The sequence below is a fragment of the Oncorhynchus tshawytscha genome, linkage group LG02 (genome assembly GCF_018296145.1).
Source record: "Oncorhynchus tshawytscha isolate Ot180627B linkage group LG02, Otsh_v2.0, whole genome shotgun sequence".
Taxonomy (NCBI): domain Eukaryota; kingdom Metazoa; phylum Chordata; class Actinopteri; order Salmoniformes; family Salmonidae; genus Oncorhynchus; species Oncorhynchus tshawytscha.
In genome coordinates this window covers 71,793,081-71,815,720 of record NC_056430.1, presented here as the reverse complement: position 1 = coordinate 71,815,720, position 22,640 = coordinate 71,793,081, and the positions used below count along the sequence as shown (strand labels likewise).

Sequence of the window (22,640 nt, the reverse complement as noted above, 5' to 3'; positions counted from 1 at the left end):
TATTCTCTTTTGTAATTAATCGCTTAACACATTTATTTTACACATCAAAAACGTCCAATTGAAACTGATTATTGGCCCAGTCATGGGCATCAACATAGCAGCAGCCAATAGGTTCAACAGCGTGAAATGAGTCATCACGTCAGAGCCATATTGAATAGACCCCTAACAGGGTCCCGCCTGCTCTGGCTACTCAGCTTCCATGCATAGTCCTAGAGTATCTTCAATTCTTTGACATTCACTCGTTTGAAGGACTTTCTATTTCGAGAGTGATACTGTATTAGTGAAATATTTTCCTATAAATGTAAGCCTTCTGTATTCAGCACCTAGCCCTAGTGATATCTTGACATCTTCATTGGAAAAAATGCTATTGCTAGAAATTCTTCTAATAAATAATTTTATGGAAAACTAATAGAAATGTATAGAAAATGTCGATTTCCAGCTTTGTATTTGACAAATATGACACTGTTTCAATGCAAGCTCGGTGCCGTTTTTCTCCCAATCTCCGGTTCGAAATGCGCGTGCGCTCTGCATCCATCTGTGTACGGTGTACCACACATCTAGGAATTTGTAAGCTTAAATAAAGATGCTCAACGTCTCGGCTCGGTGGTGCCTTCGTATCGGCGAAACTGATTTATCCTGAAAGGAAAACAAGAGCAGAACTCAATATAGGATTTTAACAACATTCCACAACCCATTAAAGTCTTAGTGTATCATAAATCAATTCCAGCTATGGAATTGAAGAAATCATTTTCTGATACCGAGCGCTCATTGAAGAGCTACGGCTCTGTATCGGAAACGGAATGGACAAAAGACAAAGGTGAGCGTCATTCATTGCAAAGTAACGTTTTGGCCTGTTATAGTGGTTATTGCTCTGTGCAGAATAAAGCATGTGGTTTCAGATAGAGGATGTTGCGTTGCAAAACAACACCCGTTAATTGCAATGAGTCCGTGCATCTTTATTGTTGCCTGAATGTCATTCCCAGTGCCTTGAAAATGGACTGGAGACATCTCCATGCATGAGCTTTGCTTTCAATGCATTTTGGAGGTGCATTTGACCAGTTATTCACTGATAATAACCATATCATTACTATTTGAGAAGATCTTTCTCATTTACAATAGCTTACCCACTGTATTAACAGTATATATTACAATAGCACAAAGGAGAGGAGCCCCGAAATGTATACACGTATGTAATGCCTCATATCTACTAGCCTATTTCCATAACACTAAAGAAGGACTGACATATGCCCAGCTCTTCACTTTCAGCTGACTGTACATTCCAAAGTTGTCTGACTGGGTCTTCTAATATATTGAACTGCACCCCTTCCAGTCGATGGATGCAGCAGGGTAGAACAAGCTAGAAGCCTACCTGCTGGGCTGTGAGTGTGTGAGTCAATACCAGCATCACCAGCACTGATACCAGCAGGAAAGATGATATAAACAAACTGTAGAGACAGGCCAGAGATTTTCATCCTTCTCGTTTTCATCCTTTTTTTTATCAGTAAGATATCAATGCATTATAGATAAATGTTTCAATAATGTTGTTTATATGACATGCCATGGTCATTGTTCTTAATTTTACTGGTATCTATTTGTGATATTATGGTTAGGCTAGGCTAGTGCCACGAAGCTGTCATCAGAACAGTATGATATATGTCTAATAATACAGACATAAAGAGGGTCATGGGGGGGTAAACAGAGGTCAGAGGTGAGAGGTCAGAGGTCAGGATTGACATAGTCCTAACAAGAGGTCATATTGTGTGCTTTATGTAACCAGAGATCCACAGCAGGGAATCCTGTCATGAGTCAGCCTCACACACCTACGGGGTTAAGTTCAATATTCACTTGACTTATACTGGTAGTTACGTTTCACTGTCTATTTTGTGTAGGGCTGTCTGTGTGACATCTGTATAGGCCTAACTGCAATTATGAGTGTTTATCTGCATTCAGATGCTCACAATGTCTTCCTGTGCTATTTGACCATAACAGCCTGAATCAAACTTTCAACAGAAATCAGCCCATTGGATCTTGGAATAATATATTCTTTGAGTGTCCTCTTCATTAGTTCCATTGTTAGAATAGGAATGAAAAAGAGAGACGAGAGGAGAGTGGGGTGCAGAAAGTCCGAGATGAATTCTTCAGCTCATGAATATGAATTGAATAAGACTGCATCTATTTTTAGAGATAGACTCTCTGTCCCCCCCCACCCCACAGTGGGGAACATTACAATTAACACAGTACTTCTGGGCCCTGTTCATTAGGAGGAAAGCAGACTGGAACAGGGAGAGTCTACCAGACTTTGTACAATAAGAAAAGCTCATGTTCGTTTTCCATTACAAACCCTTTTTTTTTTAAATCCATTGCATGCCCGAATGAACATAACCCTGAAGTGGCTGCTACGCAGATAATATTCACATTACAGCTCTGCTTCTCCTCATCAAGCAGACATCTGTCCACCCTCCTCCTTCTGTCAAGGCTCTCATTATGCTGATCAGTTGATTGATAAACAGATGTTCAGGCTATTGATTAGGCAGCTTGTTTTAATGCAATTAGTTTGATTACATTGGGTTAATAAGTAGCTTGGCTCTGCCAGTGATGACAGTGAAGCTACATTGATAGGGAAGCCTGGTATTTCTTCTAATAGTGACTGTGGGGACTGGGGAGGACCAAATGATGCTGTTACTGTATAGATTTAGAGCTGGATTCAATCCGTATCGCGGAAGATCTGCATTAAAATGTCAAGGTATTTTCCGATTAAGCCAACATATACAGCGTATTACCACGAACGCAGGAACATTGCCTTTACATTTCAGCTATACGAGTTATTATTTTGGCTTTTGCTTTTCGATACAGTGCTGTCTGTAGACCACACTGTGTCTGTTTCCCTGTAGTAGGTTTAGCACGATTCTTACTTTGTCTTTCAATGCTGCCTTCCATGGTGCCCACACTAGCATACCACGAAGAATGCATGCCCAATACATTGCTTCATACTAATTGGTATGGTGCTGTGTGCGTTGGAACAGAGCCTCAGCCTTCCATACTTAACATTTACCATGTAGCCAGGAGTTTATCTGAAGACCCCCATGAGCAGTATCTTCCTCCTCTCTAATCCTGCTGATGGCTGAATGCGGACTACTGAGTACAGGAGTGTGTTCTGACTGAGTATGTACTGCGTTAAGATAACTTCCTCGGCTCAGAGCAGTCGGCAGTTTAGATCCTTTGTGTGTTATTCATTACAGACCTGGCTCTCTGCCATCATAATGGGCCAGTCAGGATTTTGTGTGGCTCGGTCCTATTGACAGTCAGCAGCAAAATGTGTGTGTGTGTGTGTCTTTGTGTGAGGTAGAAAGAGTAGCAGGGGAGAGAATGGTAGAAAGAAGAGGGGGAGAGGGAGAGAAAGATAGAGCAGTGAGGGGTAGAGAGAGAGAGAATCCACTCGGTATAAATCCTCCACAGTTTACCACACTGTGTTATTGACTGCAGAGACAACTATGTGGGTATCAGCATTGTTTTCATGCTGCGGTTACCACAGCAGGGAAAACACTGGGCCGCTACTTTTTATTCATGGCCTCGACGTTAAGCTAAGCATTGAATCTCATCAGCTATGAACAGTCACAGGATGCAATTTCGATTCTTGTTACATTTCTCTTAGACAAAAACAGTGACTCAAACAAATGTCAAAATCTCATCCAGGCAAAGAAAAACAAGAGGGACAAAATTGAGGTGACATCATTTTTTGTTAGTTATTTCCAAGATTTGTAACGCCACTACTTTCCCTTTTGTCGATTGTCTTTAAGAGTCCTGCCACCACATTAGCACCTTGTAAAGGTCTCTGGATGGATAGCTTTGCCAGTAGTTGGTTGAGGAGTCACAGAACAGTCAGTTCACCATTCTGGACTCGTAGCCTGTCTCTCTCCATAGAGAAAATCTGTCTGGAAGGCCTGTCTCCCAGCAGTACTGTACAGTACGTCCTTCTAACCCTGAGTGAAATATTTATATCCTTCCTAGTGGGGGATGGGAGGCTATAGTTTACAATGGATGTGTCCAATGTGTGACAGAGGGTAGGTGGTTGCCCCCTAGGCCTATGCCACAGGAGGTTGGTGGAACCTTAATTGGGGAGGACGGGCTCGTGCTAATGACTGGAGCGGAATCAGTGGAATGGTAACAAATACATCAAACACATGGATTCCAGATGTTTAAAGCCATTCCATTTCCATAGTTCCGGCTGTCATTGTGAGCCGTTCTCCCTTCAGCAGCCTCCTGTGACCTATGCACTCTATCTATCTGACATTGACATTGGTAGCGTGATGATTGTTCTGGGGCTTAGTGCTATTGACTGAAATATGTGTTTATTAAATCAGGTTGCTTTCTTGCTGACATAGGTTACACATTGGAGAAGCCTAGGATTATTGTTAGTAGTGTGTTCAGTTGGTTGACATTGGGATTGCGATGATCATTCAGTTGCTTATGCTGGCTTCACGTGCTGGTGGAAAATGGGAAGTCGTAAGTCTGACATGATTGTGTTGAAGTGATTTTGAAGTCGGAACAATTCTTTAACCAATAAGATTTTAGCTAGCTATCATTGCTAATAATAAAGTTAGTTAGCTTATTTAACATTGACAATATGGTGAAACTAACTACATTCTCCATATTGATATGGTTGTAATTGTCAAAAACAGATTTGTTGCCATCTTTTTGTTCAAAGGGTGAAAGGTTGTGGTGAAACGTCACAACTCAGCAAACAACATTTTCTCCAAGTTTCTCGCTTGGAGGGTTATTAAAGTGAAATTTCCCACTAGGAACTCACGATAACTCCAATAGCACTTGAACGCTGCATTAGTGACTAGCAATATAGGTTTATTATTCCATCAGTTTGCATTTCTATTGGCTTCACTGTGTTGCTGTGTCCGGTCTTTGATTGCTATTGGTTGAATAGGTGGCTTTGTGAGGTCATTGGCCCCGGCTCAGGGTGTATTAGTCCAATCGGTGAAGAGTTACTCCAGGTCATTGATCTATGTCAGTACCAGTATCAGATTTCTCTCATTTCTTTGGCTTGAGGCCCTTCCCACTGACTGCATCCCAAATGGCTTTCTATTCGCTATATAATGCACTAAATGGGGAATAGGGTGCCTTTTGGGACACAACCACTGCCTTCAAGACATCAACCCTTCCAAAGCCTCACTAATACTCAGAGTCAATGACTCCTTCCATTATGTCTTTTTATGCTCTTGATTCAGCGAGCGTCACACCAGAGTGCCTGAGCATCTGGCATCGAATTTAAGGTGGTCAGCTACTTCTTTCTTAGTCATCAGCCATTTTACTAGAACCTTTTCTATTCCTTTTAGGTGGGTACTGTGAGACACAATGACACATACCTTAGCTATCATCTGGACTTGTCTAGGTTTGCCAAGAAGCACTTTGACAGTGTGTGAGTGAGTCAGACTTGAAAAAGACAGCTCAAAAGCAACACTGATTTTCATTTAGTCAAGAGAGAAATTCCTGTTGTCATTTACATTTCAGATCATTTACTATGCGTATCTTGTCCCTTGACTTACTCGAGCGTCACATTCATAATTAGGACGCTGGATAGAGCAGGGAGTAGTGTTGTATTACTGTAAAATAAATCTGCCAAACAAGCCTTGGGCATTGTACTGGATAAAGGGAGGGGAATAATAGGCAAGGCTAGACAGTAATGCAGTAATGCTTGGCAGGACTAAGTCCATTGTGATTCCATGTACTGTTCTTTAAGTCAGAGGAAGGAGGGAATAATAGGCAAGGCTAAACAGTAAAGCAGGAATGCTTGGCAGGACCATGTCCATTGTGATTCCATGTACTGCTCTTTAAGTCAGAGGAAGGAGGGAATAGGTCTCCTCTTCAGACTATTTGATGGTGGCAACAATAGAATAGGCCCTTTGGTTCTGAAGTTCAGAAGTAGGTATTGCATTGGTATTTTATGAATGATCTATTGAAATATTTAAGACCAAAATATTTAGAAATCCCTCCCTCCCTCCCTTCTCCCGATGTGTTAGAATGTTGTAACTCACAATAGTGTTAAAGCACAAAGTTCCCTCTCTCCCTCCAGGTCAGTCAGATGTGTCCATGGCGGAGAGCATCATGTCTCCAGATGAGATTGAAGTGGAGATGGCTCGCATCCAGCGCCTCAGGGAGGTGCTGGTAAGGAGGGAGTCCGAACTGCGCTTTATGTGAGTACTGTACAGAGACCATCAACACCACGATACAATAATTACAGACTGAGGCTTTAATCGTCCGGTGAATAGGTCAGGGTTGCATAGCCGCTGGCAGAACAGTTGAAACTGGAGCAGCAGTACGACCAGGTGGACTAGGGACAGCAAGGAGCCATCAGGCCAGGTAGTCCTGAGGCTCATGTCCTCAGAGAGAGCGAGAAAGAAAGAAAGAAAGAAAGAAAGAAAGAAAGAAGAAAAGAAAAGAAAAGAAAAGAAAAGAAAAGAAAAGGAGACAGAGAGAACATACTTAAATTCACACAGGACACCGGATAAGACAGGAGAAATATTCCAGATTTAACCGACTGACCCTAGCCCCCCGACACAAACTATTGCAGCATAAATACTGGAGGCTGAGACAGGAGGGGTCAGGAGACACGAAGACGTGTTGGATTTGAATAATAGAGAAGCTCATTGGAATAGATACATTGAATTTCCATTTTCTTCCAAGAGTGGGTGAATGTATTATGTACAGTAAAGAGAGTACGTAGACTCTTTGGGACCCTTGAAAATAATGTAGATGTAGTAAAGCCATATTTCTGACACTGTGAATAATCAGTTAACCTGATTGCCAGCCTGCTCCATGCTAGTACAGAAAGGAGTTGGTTAAAGCAGAAACAGAATGGCATCCATGCTATTACAGTGCCTTCAGAAAGTATACACACTTTATACACATTTTGTTGTGTTCCAGCCTGAATGTAAAATGTATTACATTTGTCACTGGCCCACTCACAATACCCCCATAATGTCAAATTAAGAAAAGATTAAAAGTGGAAATATGTTCAACCCCTTTGTCATGCCAAGCCTGCACAAGTTCAGCAGTTAAACAAGTCACATAATAAGTGGCATGGACTCACTCTGTGTGCAATAATAGTGTTTAACATGATTTTTGAATAACTACCTCATCACTGTACTCCACACATACAGATAATTGTAAGGTCCCTCAGTCGAGCACTTGAATTTCAAACACAGATTCAACCACAAAGACAAGGGAGGTTTTCCAATGCCTCGCAAAGAATGGCACCTATTGGTAGAGGGGTAAAAATGAAAAAGCAGACATTGAATATCCCTTTGAGCATGGTGAAACTATTAATTACACGTTGGATGGTGTGTCAATACACCCAGTCACTACAAAGATGCAGGCATCCTTCCTAGCTCAGTTGCCAGCGAGGAAGGAAACCGCTCAGGGATTTCACCATGAGGCCAATGGTGATTTTAAAACAGTTACAGAGTTGAATGATGTGATAGCAGAAAACTGAGGATGGATAAACAACACTGTAGTTACTCCACAATACTAACCTAATTGAAAGAGTGAAAAGAAGGAGGCCTGTACAGAATAAAAATGTTCCAAAATATGCTTCCTGTTTGCAACAAGGTACTGCAAAAATGTGGCAAAACAATGAACTTTTGTCCTGAATACAAAGTGTTGTGTTTGGGGCAAATCCAATACAACACATGACAGAGTATCACTCTCCATATTTTCAAGCATAGTGGTGGCTGCATCATGTTATGGGTATGCTTGTAATCGTGAAGGACTGGGGATTTTCAGGACAAAAAATTTAACTAAATGGAGCTAAGCACAGGCAACATCTTAGAGGAAACCCTGGTTAACTCTGCTTTCCACCAGACACTGTGATGAATTGACCCTTCAGCAGGACATTAACGTAAAACACAAGGCCACTTTGACATGACAGAGTATTTTGTGTAGATTGATTTGAATCCCTGTTAATCCCACTTTGTAACAACAAAATGTGGAAAAAGTCAAGGGGTGTGAATACTTTCCAAAGGCACTGTATATTCCCATTTATATTGTATATGACAATTCATTATACTTACATATAATAATGATGATAATTATAATAATAATGTAATGCATTTTTAAAGTGCTTTTCATTATACTGAATATTCTTAAAGTGCATAAAAAAAATATAAAATACAAATAGAAGGAAAAGAATGGACCCGGCTAGACAGGGCAACTGACACAAAGAACCCAGCTGATGCTACAAAAGACAAGGAGCTAGGTCCCGGGGGCGTGGAGGAGCTACACATTCGTCTGGTGTGGCTGTCAAAGGTCAGGGAGGAATCAAGCTGTACAGGCAGATTGGAATCTGAGGGGGAGAGAGGAGCGTTCTGTCCTGCAATGATGAGGTGTGTTAACGGTGAGTGTTGGACTTGGTGGGGGGTGCCAAGAATTAGGGCCTCAGTTTTTCTGCTGTTCAGTTGAAGGAATTTTAGCTTCATTCGTGCCCTTATCTGCTCACGGTAGGTGTTCAGACGGGCACTTGCATCATTTTTAGATACAGCTGGGTGTCATCAGTGTAGCACTGCAATCTGATTCCATGCCGGCTGATGACACGACCGAGGGGGACCATGTACAGGACAAACAGGATGGGACCAAGAACAGATCCTTGTGGGACACCACAATACTCATACTCAGTCCTGTCTGATAGGTAGGAGTGGAACCAGCTCAGAGCTGATCCAGACAGTCCGATGGTGTCCCGGGAGGAGTTCCAGGAGGATGGGGTGGTTGACAGTGTCAAACACTGCTCTCAAGTCCAGGACGATCAGGAGACAGGGGGAGCCTGCAGCCACCATCAGCAGGTCGTTGGTGACCTTATTGGTCTTGTCACGGGGTCAGGTGACCAGATGATCAGAAGTTCATGCTTGATTTTCAGGGGATCTTGGACCACCATATTGTGTCGCTATTGAGTTATAAAACATTGAGAAAATATACAGTGAAATGTTTTGGTGTGATGAAAAATACAATCAATAGAAACTGGAAAGAGATTGGTGGGAAGTGTGGCTTCATTAGCTTGGATGGCTTCATCAGTGAACAGTGATGCCAATACATCCAGCTATGTGTGACTCAGACACACACACACACATTCTGTTGCAGATGGAGTGGCAGAGTGCAAAGCCTGCTGGAAGCACCGTTGGGGTCTAGTGAGTGGGTAAACACAAGGCAGATAGTGGGATAGTGAGGAGGAGAGAAAAAGATGTTGAGGTTGAGAGACAGGAACAAGTGAGTGGGTGAGAAATTACAGGTGGTTGAAAGAGCAGAGGGAGAAGAGGCTGAAGAATGGGAACAGGGGAGAAAGAGGGAGCTCCAGGAGGTGGAGAGAGATGAAGGGAGGTAGGGAGGATAGTAGGGAGAGGGATGGAGGAAGAGGAGGAAAAGAGGGAGATGAAGAAGAGAGACAGGTAGAGTGGAGGAGGCAGAGGGGGAGAGGGGGAGGTGAGTGATGAAGGGAGGGATGGAGGGAGGGAGTGAGAGGAGACTGAGGAGGAACGGGGAGAGAGAGATGGAGGGAGGAGGAGGAAGGAGAGGTGTTGGGAGCTGGTGGATGAGTCATCAGTCTGATTTACAACAGAGAGACTTAAATCCCCAGTAGCTGTCACAGCGCTGCAGAGAGAAAGGTAGGGATGGATGGAGGGAGGGAAAGGAGGGGAGGATAGGGAGAGGGCAGAGAAGAGAGGGGAAAGAGAGAGAGTGAAAGATGGAGGGGAGGAGTGATAGAGGGAAGGATGGAGGGATGGATGGAAAGGAGTGGAAAGAGAGAGAAGGAGGGAGGGGAGGTGAAGAACAAGGGATGGAGGGAGGGAGGAAGGGGAGGAGAACAGAGGGGGATGACATGACAGAGAGGTACCAGTAGGGTCCTCAGGGTGGGTCTTCAGGACCAGAGGATCTGGTAGAGTAGTGATTCATTCAACACTTTTCATCCGCCTACACTCTTCCCTAAGGGGAGTGTAATGTTATTTTCCCCTATAGCTTTTATATGTGGATGTTTGCTTTATCTTTTATATTACTGTAAAACACTATTTTTTATAAGATATCTGTCAGTATGACTGCACAGTGTGTTTATGATGTACTGGGCCGCATTGATATATAGTAGGGCATTTTTATGTTAGGAAATGGATAGAGTGGATAGCGGGCCCCATACCTTTCAAATCCTATCCCCTTTCCCCTAGCTCATAGATCTGAAATAACTAGATGAATGCAAATTATGTCAATAGGCCTCCAATAGCCAGGTCACTTGGAAGAACCAAAATGGAACAGGGCCATAGAGTCACACTGTGCTTTACCCTTCCTAACTGGAATGAATGTTGTTGTCTTTTCAAGGGCGGATGACATCCAGCTCTGCAAAGACATCATGAGTCTGAAACAGGAGCTGAGGAAGGTGGTAACTGTACCAGGTAACTAACAGCAACAAATAGAGACAATCACAATCACAACAGTTCCACTGCCCACAGCTATCCTACCAAATAACAGGTAGACAAATGTACCATTTATCAACTATATATCTGAGGTATATATATTTTTAAGCAACAAGGCACGAGGGGTGTGGTATAAGGCCAAAATACCACGGCTAAGGGCTGTTCTTAGGTGCGACTCAACATGGATTGCCTGGATACAGCGCTTAGCAGTCATATATTGGCCATATACCACAAACACCTGAGGTGCCTTATTGCTATTATAATAAGGATTGGACCCTTTTTTCCCCTGCCTAAAATTACATACAAATCTAACTGCTTGTAGCTGAGGACCTGAAACAAGGATATGCATATTCTTGATACCATTTGAAGGAAATACTTTGAAGTTTGTGTAAATCTGAAATTAATGTCGGAAAATATAACACATTAGATCTTGCATCTTTGAAATGCAAGAGAAAGGACTAATGTAATATTCCAGGTTAGGCCACTTTTGAATTTGGCCACTAGATGGCAGTAGTGTATGTGCAAAGGTTTAGACTGATTCAATGAACCATTGCATTTCTGTTCAAATTGTTGTATCAATACTGCCAAAATGTGCCTAATTGGTATATTAATATATTTAAGTTCATTGTTGTGCACTCTCCTCAAACAATAGCATGGTATTCTTTCACTGTAATAGCTACCTAATTGGACAGGGCAGTTCGATTAACAATAATTGAATCTTTCCGGCCATATCCGATATGTCCTGGGAAATGTTCTTGTTACTTACAACCTCATGCTAATCACATTAGCCTACGTTAGCTCAACCATTCCTGCAGGGGGGGACACTGTTCACGTAGAGGTTAACAAGATTTTAAGTTTCTGCCCATATCAGATATGTCCTGGGAAATGTTTTTGTTACTTACAACGTTATGCTAATCACATTAGCTCAACCCCCTCGCGGGGGGGGGGGCACCAATCCCGTAGAGGATAAACTGGTTACCAACGTCATTAGAGTAGTAAAAATAAATGTTTTGCCATAACTGTGATATACCAGACTGTCAGCCAATCAGCATTCAGGGCTCGAACCACCCAGTTTATCAATAACCATATATCCAGGTAACTAACGGAAACACAGACTTCACAACACCTCCACTGGCTGCCCTCTCCTGTCCTATCGCCTTTCCTATCCTACCTGGCAACAGAGAGACAAATTTACCATATAGTATTAACCATATATAACTACAGCCAAGAAATCCACTTCACCGCCCTCCCCTGTCTTATTCTACCCGGCAACATAACAGGGAGAAAAATCCCTCTAGGAAATAGAACAAGCATATCTGGATGTATCCTCAATGTACCCTTAGCTTAGCCAAATTGCTTATGCATGCTGTAGAGCACGTGTCAAACTCATTCCACGGAGGGTCGAGTGTCTGTGGGTTTTCGCTCCCCCCTTGTACTTAATTGATGAATTAAGGTCACTGATTAGTTAGGAACTCCCCTCACCTGGTTGTCTAGGTCTGAATTAAAAGGAAAAAACACCCCTGCTGTAGTGAGTATAGATCCAAAAATAGGGTAGAGGAGAAAAACTGCTACCGTATGCAGCTACCCACTGCTACATATTGAGGTGATTTGTGGGTAGGTGATTTGTGGGTAGGTTCACTGCGGTAAAGTAGCCGCACAATTGATTGTAACTCTCAGGGACATGGGAGAGTTATGGGGGGGGGTTCTTCCCCTCAGGTAGTTTAGAGTAGGCACAGTCATAATGGCCACACAGGCACACAAACACATGCACTCATAGCTAACCGTAATGGCTATATGAGCCAATGGTCCATTTCCTGAGACTGTGGCCAAAGATTATTTCAACGAATACTACTTTATTTATACTTTCCTCCACAAATGATGTTATAGGTCTATTTGTGTCCACGGCTGACAGCAGAGGGAGTCAAATAGCCACTACAACCTCACAACTCTACAACATCACAGTCTAGAGTTAGCTGTCTAGCCTGGTCCCAGACAGCACAAACAGATCTGGTACCAGGCTTGTTTATCCTTTTACTTGTGAACTTGTGATGACATAGTGACTGGATCTGTATTCGTGATAATCTGGAATCGCAACAAACAAGAACAATGGAATGAATTGTTCATTAGAGCATACATAAAGCCTACATACTGCACAGATGCCATACTGATTACATAGAAGCTAAATCCAGTACATGATTCATGACCTTCATTGACATTTAGAACACCATTCACACATTCCAAATCAAATCTAATTCCTTACACCATTATGAGTCATAATATACCATACTCTATGTATCAATATGTATGTGACCCAACAAGCTCTGTTATTACCTCAGTACAGAGAAAGGCCCTAGCCCCTCTGCTTTTCCTTTTCCATTTGACATTCCGATTTCTGCATCCGTCTATGCATTCCGGGAACACTGTGACTCCAGGGAATGGCTGTACGGATCCAGTTCTATCCCGTTGGGAGAGAAAGAGCTGAGACTGCACTCCTCTCCTGCCTGGTGCCTCAGCTTTCCCACCTACTATTACTACTGTCAACAACACTGCACACTGTTTTACATCTATTGCAGTGTGTGTATGCATGTGTGTGTGTGTGTGTCTCAGTCTATCACTGGGTCCCACAAGGGTGCGTGCTCAGCCCTCTCCTGTACTTCCTGTTCACCCATGACTGCGCAGCCATGCACGCCTCCAACTCAATCATCAATGCACACAACAGTAGTGGCTTGATTACCAACGATGACGAGACAGCCTAAAGGGAGGAGGGTGAGAGCACTCGGAATGTGGTGTCAAGAAAACAACCTCTCACTCAACATCAACAAAACAAAGGAGATGATCATGGACTTCAGGAAAGAGCAGAGGGAGCATCCCCCATCCACATCAACAGGACAGTAGTGGAGAAGGTGGAAAGTTTTAAGTTCCTCAGCTTACACATCACGAACAAACTGAAATGGTCCACCCTCACAGACAGTGGGGTGAAGAAGGCGCAATAACGCCTCTTCAACCTCAGGAGGCTGAAGAAATGTGGTTTGTCACCTAAAACCCTCACAAACTTTTACAGGTGCACAATTGAGAGCATCCTGTCGGGCTGTATCACCCACTGGTACGGCAACTGCACCGCCCTCAATTGCAAGGCTCTCCAGAGGGTGTTGCGGTCTGCACAACGCATCACCGGGGGTAAACTACCTGCCCTCCAGGACACCTGCAGCACACGATGTCACAAGAAGGCCAAAAAGATCATCAAGGACAACAACCACCCAAGCCACTGCCTGTTCACCACGCAACCATCCAGAAGGCGAGGTCAGTACAAGTGCATCAAAGCTGGGACCGAGAGACTGAAAAACAGCTTCTATCTCAAGGCCATCAGACTGTTAAACAGTAATAACTAATACAGAGAAGCTGCTGCCTACATACAGACTCAAATCATTAGCCACTTTAATAAATGGATCACTAGTCACTTAAAAAATATGCCATTATAATCATGTTTACATATCTTACATTACTCATCTCACATGTATATACTGTATTTTATACCATTTATTGCATCTTGCCTATGCCGTTCGGCCATTGCTCATCCATATATTTATATGTACACATTCTTATTCCATCCCTTTACATTTGTGTGTATAAGGTAGTTGTTGTGAAATTGTTAGATTACTCGTTAGATATTACTGCACTGTCAGAACTAGAAGCACAAGCACCTTGCTACACTCGCATTAACATCTGCTAACCATGTGTACGTGACCAATAAATTTGATTTGATTTCAGTGTGAAGGTCAGGGGAATTACGTCGAAATCCTTTTCAGAGAATTGGATATGGAGTTTATGACTATACGACTGCTTATGCAAATTAACCCATTGGGCTCTGGTCAAAAGTATAGTCCTGTGTAGGGCATAGGGTAACATTTGAGATTCATTCCATTAATATACGACTGCTTATGCAAATTCCCCCATTCAGACAGGACATCATTGAACAGCATTTGCATATTTTGTCTCCCGATTAGTTCTCATGAATTAAACACGAGGACTATTTAAGAATCTAAATATCTAGGACTCTATTCAATCCGCAACGCAGAAGTTCAGCTTTACAGCATGATTGAAATTTAAAGGCAAAGTCCCGCTTTAGCAGAGGCTGCATTCACGGTATCACTGCATATGTCGGCTCAACTGGAAATGACCTTTACATTTCCATCACTTGAGCTTTACAGATTGAATAGGGTCCCTACTGTTTGTGATGTGAATCACTATTTGTTAGCATGCGCTGCCTTCCCCGGAAGTTTCCTCTTCCCCTGTAGCTCAGTATCTAACAAATGTTGTATCAGTTGAGAAATGTATTTAATATAAGATAAAAATATACTTTTTAGTTTGATATAAAACATCTATCACCTTTCAAATCTAACCCCCTCTCTACCTCCCTTCTATCCCCTTCCCTCTCTCCCTCTCTTCTTCCTCCAGAGAAAGAGAAGACCAAGAAACAGAGACAGTGGGAGGAGGAGTTGATCCTGAAAATCCATAAACTGGTGCAGAAGAGGGATTTCCTAGTGGACGATGCAGAGGTGGAGAGATTAAGGTAGAACTGTGGTCCGAGGGAGCTGGAGGGAGGGAGATGGAGGGAGGGAGGGAGATGGAGGGAGAGAGCGAGGGAGCTGGAGAGAGGGAGGGAGAGAGCTGGAGAGAGGGAGCTGGAGAGAAGGAGGGAGCTGGAGAAAGGGAGGTGGGGGGAGGGAGGGAGATGGAGAGAGGGAAGTGGAGGGATTAACGTATAACTGTGGTCCGAGGGAGGTGGAGGGAGAGAGCTGTAGAGAGGGATCTGGAGAGAGGGAGGTAGAGGGAGGGAGCTGGAGAGAGGGAGGGAGCTGGAGAAAGGGAGTGAGCTGGAGAGAGGGAGTGAGCTGGAGAGAGGGAGTGAGCTGGAGAGAGGGAGCTGTAGAGAGGGAGGGAGCTGTAGAGAGGGAGGTGGAGGGAGGGAGATGGAGAGAGAAAGGAGCTGTAGTGGAGGGAGGGAACTGTAGATGGAGGTGGAGGGAGGGAGCTGGAGAGAGGGAGGGAGCTGGAGAGAGGGAGAGTGGAGGGAGGGAGCTGGAGAGAGGGAGGTGGAGAGAGGTAGGTGGAGAGAGGGAGGTGGAGGGAGGGAGGTGGAGAGGGAGGGAGGTGGAGGTGGAGAGGGAGGTGGAGAGAGGGAGGTGGAGGGAGAGAGGGGGAGCTGGAGAGAGGGAGGTGGAGGGAGGGATCTGGATAGAGGGAGGGAGATGGAGATGGAGGAGGGAGGGAGATGGAGAGAGGGAGGGAGATGGAGAGAGGGAGGGAGATGGAGAGAGGGAGCTGGAGAGAAGGAGGGAGATGGAGAGAGGGAGGGAGCTGGAGAGAGGGAGGTGGAGAGAGAGAGGTGGAGAGAGGGAGGGAGGGAGCTGGAGGGAGGGAGCTGGAGGGAGGGAGCTGGAGAGAGAGGGAGGGAGCTAGAGAGAGGGAGGGAGTTGGAGGGAGAGAGCTGGAGAGAGGGAGTTGGAGGGAGAGAGCTGGAGAGAGGGAGGTAGAGGGAGAGAGGGAGGGAGCTGGAGAGAGGGAGGTGGAGGGAGGGATCTGGAGAGAGGGAGGGAGATGGAGAGAGGGAGGGAGATGGAGAGAGGGAGCTAGAGGGAGAGAGGAAGCTGGAGAGGAGGGAGATGGAGAGAAGGAGGGAGCTGGAGAGAGGGAGGTGGAGAGAGAGAGGTGGAGAGAGAGGTGGAGAGAGGGAGGGAGATGGAGGGAGGGAGATGGAGGGAGGGAGATGGAGAGAGGGAGGGAGAGAGCTGGAGAAAGGGAGGGAGATGGAGGGAGGGAGGTGGAGAGATTAAGGTATAACTGTGGTCTGAGGGATGTGGAGGGAGAGAGCTGGAGAGAGGGAGGGTGATAAGAGAGGGAGGGAGGGATCTGGAGAGGGGGAGGGAGGGAGATGGAGAGAGGGTGATGGAGAGAAGGAGGGAGCTGGAGAGAGCGAGGGGGAGATGGAGGTGGAGGGAGGGAGGGAGCTAGAGGGAGGGAGGGAGCTAGAGGGAGGGAGGTGGAGGGAGAATGCTGGAGTGAGGGAGAGAGCTGGAGAGAGGACGGGAGATGGAGAGAGGGAGGTGGAGGGAGGGAGCTAGAGAGAGAAGGAGGGAGATGGAGAGAGGGAGCTGGAGAGATTAAGGTATAACTGCCAGACAGTCTGAGGGAGGTGGAGAGATTACGGTCTAACTGCCAGACAGTCTGAGGGAGGTGTAGAGATTATGGTCTAACTGCCAGACAGTCTGAGGGATGGGACACATGACCACAGTTCAACTCCTTATCATCTTCATTTCCTCTTCTACCTAGGCTTCTGTCTTGGTCCCCCTTGGTCTCTCACTTACTCCCCATCCTCTGCCTGCTATCTTGGTCCTCCTTTCTTTGACATGGAGATTACTTACAGACAGCTGATATGAGATCACAGTGTCATTCAGTGAATGTATGTATGGAGTATTGAGGATACTGAGAAGTAAACTGCAACGGACAGATTGCGAGACATTCTTGGAAACAAAGCTATTTTGTGTGTCGTAAATAGTCACTAACTTTATGGAATAGGAGTATGGACACAAGGTATGTTACAGTCTGGAAAGTGACAACTGTTTAGGGGCAAATGCTTTGGTACATACATATGGGGGTATTCTACAGACTCTGACGTTTTGCCATTGAGTGACTGCCTCTCTGTAACCACTGACTCTAACCCATATCCTCTCTACAGGGAGCAGGAGGAGGACAAGGAGATGGCTGAGTTCCTGAGACAGAAGCTGATGCCTCTGGAGAAGCTGGCCAGAGAAGCTGCCCAAAGTGAGTAGTATCCTTCATACAAAATGCACACTAGTACAGAGTAATCAATAGCTCAAATTCACGTTTGTTTATGAGTCACAGACATGATACACGTGTAGGACACAGTGCAATGAAATGCTTACAGGTTCCCCCTCTTGACAACGCAACACCAACATGGTCATGGTCACAGTGGCCTTGATGAAAACACTCAAGTACGTATTAAAAGCACACATACAGTAAAGTTGTGGATATGGTGTAATACCAAGCAGATGAGTTCTGTCATCTCCAGAGTCACAGACCATGAGTGGCCCTGACTGTCATACAGTTTCACACCAGGCACACTGGCTCTGTCACATTAGATCAAGACCGAGATAAAATCAAGAGGCAACAAGGGACTAGCCACGTAATGGAATTAATGTGATAACAGCCGATTCAAATCATATCAGAATATCGATTCTAGAACAGAGTCTTAGTTGTTATGGTGTTGATTTCATCTAATCATGGCTAGGACTTCATTCAAACAGAGTCGAAGATGGGAATCGTAGAGAAATGGCTGTGCCTTTTTCATTTCCATCTAAAACCACAGAGAACGTGTCCAAATGTGCACCCCTATACGAGTCTCTGGTAGGAGTGCAAAAAGTAGTGCACTGTTGGGAACAGGGTGCCCTATGACATCTCAGATTTGCCCATACTCTCTTACCCTAGATCCCCAGAAGCCCAAGAGACAAGTCCCTGATCCTCCGCCCAGCAAGCCATCCATCACCAAGTCCATCACCATCATCAAGGACTGCTGCGGAGCCACCCAGTGTTGTATCATGTAACCGTGGTTAAAGAGGAGTTGAGGACAGTACACCCTCCCATTCACAGCACCACCCTAGTAACAACAACACAGTCACACTGTACATCTGTCACCTGACCTGGTCTCTTGGTGTCATATCACCTATCGTTACATCAATTCCTGTGATCCAGAGAACCCTGGTGCAAAATGGACGCCCATATAGAGGTGATAGATGGACAGGCCTGGCCACATGTAAATAATGGAATAACAGAAATGTAAATGAAATATGTGGCACTATATAATGTTAAAAGGCAATTGGAAATTGAATATATGGGACCTGTACAGTATTGTAAGCAATACACCAATTTATATTGATTTAGGGACTCATTACATCCCTCTTGAAACATTCTTCAGAGATCAATAATGACATATATTCCTCAGATTTATAAGCACAACGTCCCATACCCAACCACAAACGCATCATACCAAGGTTCTCTGTCCACCAGGAAATGACATCATGACTTAATTGTTATTGACTTTGTCATTTTGAATAACGGGTATTTACTGGATGCTTCAATTCCAACCCTTTAACGGAACAACTAGAACTCCTCTCAGACTTAGGACTGTATGCTTACCAGGGTGGGGTCAATTCCATTTCAATCCAGTCAATTACTTACCGAATTACCAGATTTTAAAATGAATTGATCCAACCCTGATGCTTGCTCTGGAACTGTAGATTATGACACACTTCACTCACTGCAGTACATTTTTTATCCCTTTATTGTAAAGGTATACTTCCTATATAAACAGTATTACTGAACACAGTTGCTATGATACCATTTACATTGGCAAGCTGCAACAATCGCATGATTGAGTTATTTTGTTTTTCTATGATGTATATTAACGTATCAATAACCAGCCAGTATACACGCATTTATGTTGCTAAGGCAAAGTCAGCCTTACAACTGGTCATTCTTATCTTCACCAAAACATACTGGTAGTTATTACCATGGTATCACTACAATATTATTCATGATTACAATGAATAAGTATAGCAAAGGAAAACAATTAGCGCCATACTACGAGTCTTGCAATTTCTACGGCAAAACAAGAAGAGGTGAATGCAATTATTTGTACATGCCTTTGTTAAGATTCTGGAAAAGAGAGTGTTTGTTGGAATCTGTTTGTAGAAGATTAGGGAGTCCTGTTCAACAAAGTGACCCTCTACTTCAGAATATTGTCCTCTACCTTTGGGTAGATCTCGGAAGTATTTTTCTTGACTCATCAAGTCCTTCTCCTTGCTTCCATCGGAGGTTTTGAGAAGCAAAGAATTGAGGAAAACACTGACACTCATCCCTGAACTTTGTTCTGTAGTATATTAGTGATGCTTTAATGTCCAAATTGAACAATATGCATAAAATGAGCCGAAATTACCTGTCCATATACAGTACCAGTCAAAAGTTTGGACACACCTACTCAACATTTTTTTTATTTTTTACTATTTTCTACATTGTAGAATAATAGAGAAGACATCAAACCTGACACAACACATATGGAATCATGTAGTAACCAAAACAAGTATTAAATCAAAATACACTGCTCAAAAAAATAAAGGGAACACTTAAATAACACAATGTAACTCCAAGTCAATCACACTTCTGTGAAATCAAACTGTCCACTTAGGAAGCAACACTGATTGACAATACATTTCACATGCTGTTGTGCAAATGGAATAGACAACAGGTGGAAATTATAGGAAATTAGCAAGACACCCCCAATAAAGGAGTGGTTCTGCAAGTGGTGGACCACTTCTCAGTTCCTATGCTTCCTGGCTGATGTTTTGGTCACTTTTGAATGCTGGCGGTGCTTTCACTCTAGTGGTAACATGAGACGGAGTCTACAACCCACACAAGTGGCTCAGGTAGTGCAGCTCATCAATGCGAGCTGTGGCAAGAAGGTTTGCTGTGTCTGTCAGCCTAGTGTCCAGAGCATGGAGGCGCTACCAGGAGACAGGCCAGTACATCAGGAGACGTGGAGGAGGCAGTAGGAGGGCAACAACCCAGCAGCAGGACCGCTACCTCCGCCTTTGCGCAAGGAGGAGCAGGAGGAACACTGACAGAGCCCTGCAAAATGACCTCCAGCAGGCCACAAATGTGCATGTGTCTGCTCAAATGGCCAGAAACAGACTCCATGAGGGTGGTATGAGGGCCCGACTTCCCCAGCTGGGGTTTGTGCTTACAGCCCAACACCGTGCAGTACGTTTTTCATTTGCCAGAGAACACCAAGATTGGCAAATTCGCCACTGGCGCCCTGTGCTCTTCACAGATGAAAGCAGGTTCACACTGAGCGCATGTAACAGACGTGACAGTCTGGAGACGCCGTGGAGAACGTTCTGCAGCCTGCAACATCCTCCAGCATGACCGGTTTGGCGGTGGGTCAGTCATGGTGTGGGGTGGCATTTCTTTGGGGGGCCGCACAGCCCTCCATGTGCTCGCCAGAGGTAGCCTGACTGCCATTAGGTACCGAGATGAGATCCTCAGACCCCTTGTGAGACCATATGCTGGTGCGGTTGGCCCTGGGTTCCTCCTAATGCAAGACAATGCTAGACCTCATGTGGCTGGAGTGTGTCAGCAGTTCCTGCAAGAGGAAGGCATTGATGCCATGGACTGGCCCGCCCGTTCCTCAGACCTGAATCCAATTGAGCACATCTGGGACATCATGTCTCGCTCCATCCACCAACGCCACGTTGCACCACAGACTGTCCAGGAGTTGGCGGATGCTTTAGTCCAGGTCTGGGAGGAGATCCCTCAGGAGACCATCTGCCACCTCATCAGGAGCATGCCCAGGCGTTGTAGGGAAGTCATACAGGCACGTGGAGGCCACACACACTATTGAGCCTCATTTTGACTTGTTTTAAGGACATTACATCAAAGTTGGATCAGCCTGTAGTGTGGTTTTCCACTTTCATTTTGAGTGTGACTCCAAATCCAGACCTCTGTGGGTTGATACAAATTATCAATGGAAATAAAATGTGTGATTTTGTTGTCAGCACATTCAACTATGTAAAGAAAAAAGTATTTAATACGAATATTTCATTCATTCAGATCTAGGATGTGTTATTTTAGTGTTCCCTTTTTTGAGCAGTGTATATTTTATATTTGATATTCTTCATGGTTGCCACCCTTTGTCTTGACAGCTTTGCACACGCTAGGCATTCTCTCAACCAGCTTCATGAGAATGTATTTCAATTAACAGGTGTGCCTTGTTAAAAGATCATTTGTGGAATTTCTTTCCTTCTTAATGCGTTTGAGCCAATCACTTTTGCTGTGACAAGGTAGGGGTGGTATACAGAAGATAGCCCTATTTGGTGAAAGACCAAGTCCATATTATGCCAAGAACAGCTCAAATAAGCAAAGAGAAACAACAGTCCATCATTACTTTAAGACATTAAGCTCAGTCAATGCAAAAAAATTAAGAACTTTGAAAGTTTCTTCAAGTGCTATGATGAAACTGTCTCTCATGAGGACCACCACGGGAAAGGAAGACCCAGAGTTCATGTGAGTTACCAGCCAAAAATAAATGCTTCACAGGAGTTCAAGTAACAGACACATCAACATCAACTGTTCAGAGGAGACTGGTTGAATCAGGCCTTCATGGTCGAATTGCTGCAAAGATATCACTACTAAAGGACACCAATAATAAGACTTGCTTGGGCCAAGAAACACAAGCAATGGACATTAGACCAGAGGAAATCAGTCCTTTGGTCCGTTGAGTCCAAATTTGAGATATTTGGTTCCAACTCGCCATGTCTTTGTGAGACGCAGTAGGTGAACGGATGATCTCCGCATCTGTGGTTCCCACCATGAAGCATGGAGGAGTTGGTGTGATGTTGTTTTGCTGGTGACACTGGCAGTAATTTATTTAGAATTCAAGGCACACAACCAACATGGCTACCAGAGCATTCTGCAGCGCTACGCCGTCCCATCTGGTTTGCGCTTAGTGGGACTATCATTTGTTTTTTAACAACCAAAAACACACTTCCAGGCTGTGTAAGGGCTTTTTGACCAAGGAGAATGGAGTGCTGCATCAGATGACCTGGCCTCCACAATCACCTGAACGCAACCCAATTGAGTTTGACCATAAAGGAAAAGCAGCCAACAAGTACTCAGCATATTATGTAGGAACTCTTTCAAGACGGTTGGAAAAGCATTCCTAACGAAGCTGGTTGAGAGAATGCCAAGAGTGTGCAAAGCTGTCAAGGCAACGGGTGGCTACTTTGAAGAATCTAAAATATATTTAGATTTGTTTAACACTTTTTGGGGTACTACATGATTCCATATGTGTTATTCCATAGTTTTGATGTCTTCACTGTGATTCTACAATGTAGGAAATTGTAAAAATAAAGAAAAACCCTTGAATGTGTAGATGTGTCTAAACTTTTGACTGGTACTGTATTTAAATAAAAAGGCATCTTTCAGGAATTCACTGGTTTTCCAAGTTATTTAAAGGGATCGTTCAGTTTGAAGTTTTAGTAACATTGCTAAATTACCAGCTAGCAAACCGTAACACCCATTGCACTTACTGTCACTTTCAGCAAGTAAAAA

At 44.2% G+C, this 22,640-nt stretch overlaps 1 protein-coding gene across 1 annotated transcript; it reads left to right on the top strand.

Annotated features, from left to right (window-relative positions):
* Positions 1 to 379: 379 nt before the first annotated feature.
* Positions 380 to 19,544, top strand: LOC112263805 (bMERB domain-containing protein 1). The gene is made up of 6 exons (XM_024440421.2): positions 380 to 817; positions 6,083 to 6,203; positions 10,363 to 10,436; positions 14,913 to 15,027; positions 17,194 to 17,279; positions 17,964 to 19,544. The coding sequence occupies exons 1-6, from the start codon at positions 730 to 732 to the stop codon at positions 18,077 to 18,079; spliced, it is 600 nt and encodes a 199-aa protein (XP_024296189.1). The 5' UTR covers positions 380 to 729; the 3' UTR covers positions 18,080 to 19,544.
* Positions 19,545 to 22,640: the final 3,096 nt, after the last annotated feature.